General features: G+C 45.7%; 1 protein-coding gene across 5 annotated transcripts in view; it reads right to left on the bottom strand.

The window, feature by feature from the left end:
• ACACA (acetyl-CoA carboxylase alpha) overlaps positions 1-7,894 on the bottom strand; it is a 99,917-nt gene that overhangs the window by 67,541 nt on the left and 24,482 nt on the right. For all 5 annotated transcript variants that reach the window (XM_042830289.1, XM_042830292.1, XM_042830290.1 and 2 more), the window contains 7 exons: positions 7,291-7,437; positions 6,597-6,785; positions 5,923-6,023; positions 5,683-5,771; positions 4,849-4,973; positions 1,750-1,863; positions 292-405 (listed from right to left, as the gene is read on the bottom strand). In XM_042830289.1, the coding sequence (XP_042686223.1) occupies positions 292-405; positions 1,750-1,863; positions 4,849-4,973; positions 5,683-5,771; positions 5,923-6,023; positions 6,597-6,785; positions 7,291-7,437 (879 nt within the window). The remainder of the gene's footprint in view (positions 1-291; positions 406-1,749; positions 1,864-4,848; positions 4,974-5,682; positions 5,772-5,922; positions 6,024-6,596; positions 6,786-7,290; positions 7,438-7,894) is intronic.

Genomic DNA, 7,894 nt, shown 5'->3' with positions numbered 1-7,894 from the left:
AAAAAAAAAAACCCTACCCCCTCCAAAAAAAAACAAAACAACCAATCAACCAACCCTGGTTGGTTACTGACTAGCTCTATTTGCTTGCTTCTCCTGCCATTCCATGAGGACTAGGATGTTTTCATACTACATGGTATCAGCATAGTAATGGAAACATAAAAAGGGGAAGTCAGGAACCAGGCTGATACAACTCAAAGCCACGTGGAACTTGGGACCACACATGAGTTTTAAAGCAGCAACCTGAAGCTCAGCGAGAAGGGAGCAGGGAACCAAGAAGAGTTTGGCAGATACCTGCAGGTTCTCAATGCAGAACTGGTGTCCATACATGTCAATGGCAGACAGGAAGATGGACTCCACCTGGTTGTGACGCAGCTCGTAGGACGGCAAATGGGAAGCAATGAGAACCTGGCAAACAGCAAACACAAAGCGTGTGGGTGAGGGGAGCTCTGCCGGGCCACAGGCAGCAGGCCGTAACTCCAAGGCAGCAATATTCTGCTCCACCCAAGCAAAGGCTTCTCCTGTGAATTCGGTGGTACCTGGGTGATGCTGCAAACTCCCTCCCCTCCCCAGCCTCATTTGTGTATCCGCTCGGTTTGTATTATTGGCAATTCCCCACGGAGAAAAGGAACGGCTTCAATCAAGTTCCATCAGTGCATGTGATTTAGCACTGCAGAGCTGTTAGTCCTGGGGATTGCCTGACCGGCTGTTAATTGGAAAGCAGATCTGGCAGGCAGCAGCTGTGGGGAGGCCAGCGCTGGAGACCGCCTCGCACAGCTTCTGAGCAGAGCAGGCAGAGCTGCTGGTGCCAAGTATTAAATGCCCAACATGAAGGGTACGGAGATGGGAAGGGGAAGCAGCTTGCGGGGGAAAATGAAGTGAAGGAGCAACATAAAGACATCCACAAGGACTGCAGCACTATCCCCAGCATGCTGCTGAGAGGTTCAATAACTCTGAATGGTTCAAGGACACAAACACAATCCTGAAGGAAACATAAGGTCACTGAGCAGCTTCAAACACCACATTCATTTTCCACAGTCAAGCACTGAAATAAAAGGAGAGATCCCCATAGTGTCAGCTTCCCTGCTGAAGACTTTTAGAATGGAGATTGGGACTGTGGAGTGAGAGGAGTGATCAGACTGTGGGGTCAGCCCTGTGTGAAGTGATTATGCCCTCACACTCCTCCCTGGCTACACACTCACTGCTAACGAGGAAGCTCCCAATAATATACAGGTGGATGTTCTGACATCCAAATTAGTACCTGTACTCTTGGATATGACTAAAGTTTTTCCAATTACTTTCAAATTAAATTAACAAGAGTAATTCAAAAGCTAGAAAAAACTGTATTTAAAAAAAAAAAAAAGAAAGAAAGAAAGAAAGCAGCAACATATTCATTGCAATAACAATAATTCCTTAGGAACATCTGATTCTCATGTAAATTTCTCTCACTGTTCTCTGCCCCAACTGATTCCCTTTTGTAGGGCAGCTGCTGAACCCAGACAGCACACCCTGGCTGTTTGCTGCCTGTTCCAGGCAGCCTGTGCTTGGCAGGTTCACAGGCTACAAAGCCAGAAGAAACCACGGTGACCATGGATTTTGTCTTCCCTTAACACACAAATCAGTCATGCCTTTTTAGGTCAGATAATACTTTTGGAACGGGGACAGAGGAATGTGGTCCTAACTCAAAATGCAGTGGCTGGGAACCCACTGATGCGATTGGGGGCTGAGCCCAGCTGCAGGAGTGCTCCTCACCTGCCGTGCCCGCAGTGCCACCTTGGCATTGGTTGTCTTGCTGAGCTGGGTCAGCTCCGTCAGAATATTGATCAGCTCGTCTGTCAGGGTGGGGTCACGGCCACAGAGCTGGTCCTGCAAACAGAGAGAGCTGAAAACACTGGAAACGGAGAAAACCATCCTCCTTCCTCCCACCAAGGGGCTTAAACATGACTTGTGTACACACACATGTTCTCTGATGCTGGCCACAGAGGTCTCTGTCTGAATTATTCTGTAACTCTATGTCATCAAGGGTGGAAGTATTAGACTTTCAGTAAGTTCACATATATTAAAAAAATATATGAGAAGAAAAACCTTTGTGCTATAGGTTAATTTCCCTGGCAGGTTTATCAAAGAAAAAAAAAAAACCAACAATCAAAATAATACAAGTTCCACAAACCAAATAATAAATAACAGCACATGCCAGGTGCAATGCTACAGCTAACTAGCCAGCCTCCTCACACAGTTCTGAGCCCACGCCAGCGTGATGCCATCCCCAGGAACGATGCCATACACCTCTCAGAGACAAAGATCAAAACTAAGGTTTTGGTTTTTAAAGTGATCTATGTGAGCAACTCATGAGGTTGTCATCCAGGGCCAGCAAACACTGCAGTGACTATTTCCAAAGAAAGCTCTGTGAATCTCATCACTACAGACCAACGTGTGAAAGCACAGCATATAATTTCACAGCTGCCTTCGTTGTACTTGAGGTCTGAATGCCTGGGTGCTGCTACGTTGCAGCTCAAGGCAACAAAATCCCAGCAGGACTCAGGACACAGCAGCACAGCATCAAACACGGGCGCTGTGGCCCAGTTACAGCTAGGATGTGCATACAGCAGTCAGTTAAGTACATAAAATGAATACACAGCTTCAAATCGCACTATATTTCATCAAATACATGAAAGATGGAGTAGTTCCCATCCTGCCTTAAACGCCTGCTAGCTAAAAAGGTGAATGATGGCAGCATAACACCATTACTAAAACCATCCTCAGAGCCTCTTGTTAATAATGGATTCCTAGGGATACATCAATAACAGCAACATAGCATCAAGGTGTTCTGACACGACATCTGCCCTTGGAGGACAGCTTCACCATCGCGCACAAATGGCCTGGCAACCCAGAGAACACCACAGCCTCCGCCACCATTACCAGATGTGCCAGGGGGCCCTCAGACATGAGGAGTAATGTGAAGCAGAGGGGAGGCGAATGATGGTCTCTCAGTTAACAGAGTGAACTGTAATTCAGCAGAGCAGTTCCTCGCTCTGCCATAGACAGCTCGGTGCTCAGAGGTATGCTGCCCTTCTTCAGCCTCTGACACACACCTGATGTGAGCAGTCCCCATCACATGGCCCACGTGAGGGCCCAGCAGAGCCCACACAGAGGTACCTCAGCTGTGCCCCTGCCGCGTGCAGCAAGGTCTTCCCAGTATGCTTCAAACTGGGATGCTGGCCTTTAGCTGAGATGAAATATCTGACAGTGCTGAGAAGAAAGAGCACGCACAAAAAACAAAGGAAAGCTCAGGTGGTTTTTCATCTTCTGCTCTTCCTGGCTCCCAGCAAGCTCCTCGCTCCCTCAGACATTCTGCCTACCAACCCGAAGACACAGCAAGACTCCATCTCTAAGACACGGCTTGCATGGAGGTGAACATCTAGACAAAAAGTTCCAGTCCTATTTTAGCAAGAAATAATCAGGATGACAACAACAAAATAAAGCAGGTAGCTGGCTTTTGCCTGCACTGATTGGCAAAGGCAGTGAGCAAAGCCTCAAACCAGCTCTCTGACAAGGCCTTAACGCCTCCCCGGCACCCCCGTGTAATTACACACTTGAGTGACTGGACTCTGAAGAAAATTGAAGGCCTGAGCTGCGAACAGCTGCCATTTTCTCTCTCCATCACGCCAGCATGATTACTTGAGAAATGAACAGCCCCGGCTCAAAGCTACTCCAGAATTCTCAGAGGAAATATGGCTCCGTGTTCAAATAATGAGATTCTTAAGGCAAGCGTTACTTACAATCACACCACACACCAAAAAGGAAAGGGAAAAAAAGGAAAAAAGGAAAGCCAGAAAGAAAGAATGCCAGGCTCCTTATATCTTACAAATTAGAATTTAAGAACCCCAGCCTCTGACCAGGACAATTATGACCCTTTCTATGCTTTTGAGAGTAATTTTGTGGATGGCTACTTTGGAAATACTTTTCACTGTAACAGACCACGTTTTATTATTTTAAAAAGGAAAAAAGAGAAGGAGGGGATTGGAGGGGGGGTAATGTTGTAATTAGCCTCTTAACAAGCAGTACACCTAACTCCAGTCTGTGCTGGAAATCACGTTGTAGCTAAATCCATCCTGCCCTGAGGAATGTGGATATTCACTCTGCTTCAAAGCCTTAAAGTGGAGGAAGGATTTTCTGAGGCTTTTTAGGAAACACAAAAAGAGAAGCAGGACTCAATTGCTGGCTTCCTGTTTATTTTTCTTGCAAATGTAATTTAATGGGGGGGTTACCCATTAGAGAGCAGTGGAGGTTAATAAGAACAGAGATTTTCACAAGCCAGTGAGAACACGGATGATGATGGTAGATTCCAGCATAAGGATTTCTGTGTGTTTCTAAGCTAGAATCTGTGTCCAGGAGATTCACCATCCCTTCCCAAGCCCCCTGGACAGCCACACACAGCATCCCAACGGTGAGACACCTTGCCTGGAGTGACCAGCTTTGTGCTGAGATGATGGGTCCCAGCCAGATCCTACCACACAGCCCAGAGTGCAGCTGGTCAGAACACACTGCAGCAGATCTGCCACGAGACACTGAGCCTAGAGCCAGGAAGAAGGTAAGACAGCAACTGCTAAGCCTATGAGATCAAACATGGCTCATCAAGAGAAAGTGCATCCACTCTTGAATGTCAATACAGGCTAATGCCATTCACCGAGAAGAGAACTGGAAGAAATTCCACATTGCTGCTGCTGCTGCTTCAGAAGCTAGAAAGTTAGCATCTTTAAGGATGAGAGGAGTCAATTCAGTACCTTTCAAAGCATTAAACGTACAGTTACAAGGAGAAGCAAATTTCTAGAGAATAAATAGACAACTTACAATGAGCATTGTGACAAGCAGGTTCTTCTTGGTGACCTGAGCATGTGAGAAGATGTAGTTCAATACAGCATTCATGTCGCTTTTATTCTCCTCCCGAAGAGCAAAGACACACTTGTCATAGTGACCTGCAATCAGAAATGCACATTTTTTCAGCCTCCAAACCTCTGACATGGAACACACGAGACTAGATGTGCCTATTTTTTTTTCCCCACATACATTTTTCACATGTTTTGCATGATCTACGCAACCAGCTCTGGGATGAAAGCATTCCTCCCAACACATCTGCCCTCAACAGAAAATTTAAAGCATCCCATTCTTATTAAAACAGCCAAAAAACCAAATTCCTCCCCTGTGATTAGTTCAAAAGAACAGAATAAGAACAGAAAAAAGACTTGCACCATCCTCTACCACCAGCAAATTGAAGTGGAAGTGAATCTACAGTAACATTACTGTAGTAATAGGGGCAGGACAAAAAAGTGTAACAGAATCTAACTGAATCTAACTACCTGTGAGAACTAGAGCCTCAACATCAGCCAGTGCATCATTGCCACCTTGTGCATGGACACAGTAATGCAATACACTTATTTCAATTGTGAGTCAAGCTGAGGGTTTGAGGTTTGCTCTTACGAATGCTGAAAAAACCTCTGTGTTATTTCACAGCAGGTATTTTCCTCTACAAAAAAAAAAAAAAAAGAAAAAGAAATCTGAGAGACCTTTGAAAGAAAATCCAGGTGGCTCAGCCTCCTGGATTTGTCTTCCTTGAGGAGGGTAAATGGCGAGCTGCTGGAATCAAATGTGGGTTTTTCAGAAATCAAACACTTGAGAGAGACTCACCATGCTGAAACTGAGTCTCCACCTTCAGATACTGACGGAGCAAATCCATTACCACTGCCTTCATGTGGCCCCGAATACCACTCCGGTACCTGTGGAAACAAACAGATCAAACCCAGTGCTCAAGCTTGATTTAAGACAAACAGGCTCAGGTCTTTCAAGTAGAAAAGGGAAACTGGGAAAAAAGGAGAGGAAAAAGAAGGGAAAGGAAATAATTAGGGATCACCCCTGAAAACAGCTTACCTCTGTACAAGCTGCACAATGCTCTGAGTGTTCATGAAAAAGACCTCACGCTCTGATTTGCGGTTCAAGGTGGCTGCATGGCTATCCAAGATATTGGCAATCTGAAACAGAGTAAGTCTCATGACAGCTCCTGAACAGAAGTGAGACAATCTGGCTGACAACTAGTGACAACTTCCAGACAAAGCAGACCAGAGCTTTAGCAGACTCCAGAAAAGGCCAGAGCCTGAAACTACGTAGGAAGATAACGACGATACAAAAATCAAAGCATGACATTGCATAATAAGGAAATCATCTTCCAACACCTCCTTGACCAGGCCTTCTTAGTTGCACTCATTCCTTTTTAAGGTTATATTGACACTAGAAATGGCAGCGTAGCACACGTACCAGCCAAAAAGCAAGTAAATAAATGCCCACAAGGCCATTCTATGATTAAACTCTTCCTAATTCTTAAGCTAGCCTCTTTAAAGCTACAGTGAGCAGAGAACACACAGCCTTCAGCACAGGAAAAGGCAGCAAATAAGCTTAAGTGATACAATCAGTATCTTTCATCACGAAGATTCTACATTCAAATGCATCCTTAAGTCCATCTGATCTCCAGTTAACTTAAAAGAATTTTCTCTTTTTACACCAACACAAACCAGTTTTGACCCCTTTATACAAGTGTGGTTGATCACCTGTTGGCTGGGAAACTGGCAAAGGACTGATGTGATGTTGCTGGCATATTGGGCCATCTCCTTCTTGATGGACTTCTCCACGTTGGGTGGGATGCGTCCAGAAACACTGGTCATGATGTCCTGAAGCTCCAGCAGAGGCAAAGATGGATCTCTCAGTGTCTTCATTAGTCGCTCAACCCAGCCCTTCACCTACAGACAAGTCAGCATAGAGGCAAACATAAGAAAAAAATAAGCAGCAAGAAGGGAGAAATGGAAAGGTCTCAGTGAGGTCTCTAGGACTCTGCATCACACAGGTAGCACAGGGGCTAACCACGAGAACTGGAGTAGCTGCAGTGCCACCTTTCACCAATAGCTTGCTCAGATTCATTCACCTTCATTCCTCCTTCCTCCAGACTTCCTCCACAGCTGGCTATGCAGGTAGCTCATGCTTACAAGGCTGCAGGCACGAGCAGTAAAGCTCAAGCTCAGCTCCTAACTTACACTCTTTTTGGGTACCACAGATGGAACTCTCCCATGTTACTCTCTGCTGAGACTGGCTATCAGGAAACGTAAGAAAGAAAACCAAGGCCAGCCAGCACTAGCGGCACAGTACTGCTACAGTCTTGGTCCTCTGGCAGTGATGTGCCAACTGTCCAGCCTTACATTCAATAGAAAGAACATTTGCTCCCTGTCTGAGCTAAGAAGTAACTGGTACCTTGCTGCTGAAGTAGGGCTCTGGCAGGCAGTACCCGTTCATCACGTTGACCAGGTTATCCAGGACATAATGGAAGATGCGATGGAGTTTCTCGCCTCGGAGTGCTGTGCTCTGGATCTGAGGCAAGGTGCCCGTGTGCAGTTCAGCCTGGAAACACAGCAAATACCACAGTGTCAATAATCCTCCAGTGATCCTCAGCCAGAGGCTCAGAGTTAACCTGTAAGAATTCCCCAAGTGGAAAATGCTCATGGGGAGAGAGAGACAGAAGTTATGAGCTGGATCTGCAGCAATTCCAGGTTATGTTCACCCACAAAAAAAGCCTCCAGCCTCTCTCTAAAATATGTTTCAGTTCATTTATATCTCTACAAAAAGTAGAGGAAAAGCCAGCAGTTCGATGCTGACAATTACTTTCCACCCCCTGCATGGCAACTTCTCAGTTTCCTACTAGCTATTGCTAAAGGAACAATAAATTCTTTTCCACTGTCACCAGCTACATCCCAGGCTACGAGGCCTAAAGAAATGCACGTTTGCCTTTCACCTTAAAGAAGATCCAGATTTGCTACAATTGGCAGGGCCTGACACTCTTGGAGTTGGGTTATCTACT

Source organism: Centrocercus urophasianus, unplaced genomic scaffold (assembly GCF_019232065.1).
Source record: "Centrocercus urophasianus isolate 14NV4802_14NV808 unplaced genomic scaffold, USGS_Curo_1.0 seq_33, whole genome shotgun sequence".
Taxonomy (NCBI): domain Eukaryota; kingdom Metazoa; phylum Chordata; class Aves; order Galliformes; family Phasianidae; genus Centrocercus; species Centrocercus urophasianus.
The sequence above is the reverse complement of the archived record's forward strand: the minus strand, read 5'-3'. Positions and strand labels throughout refer to the sequence as shown.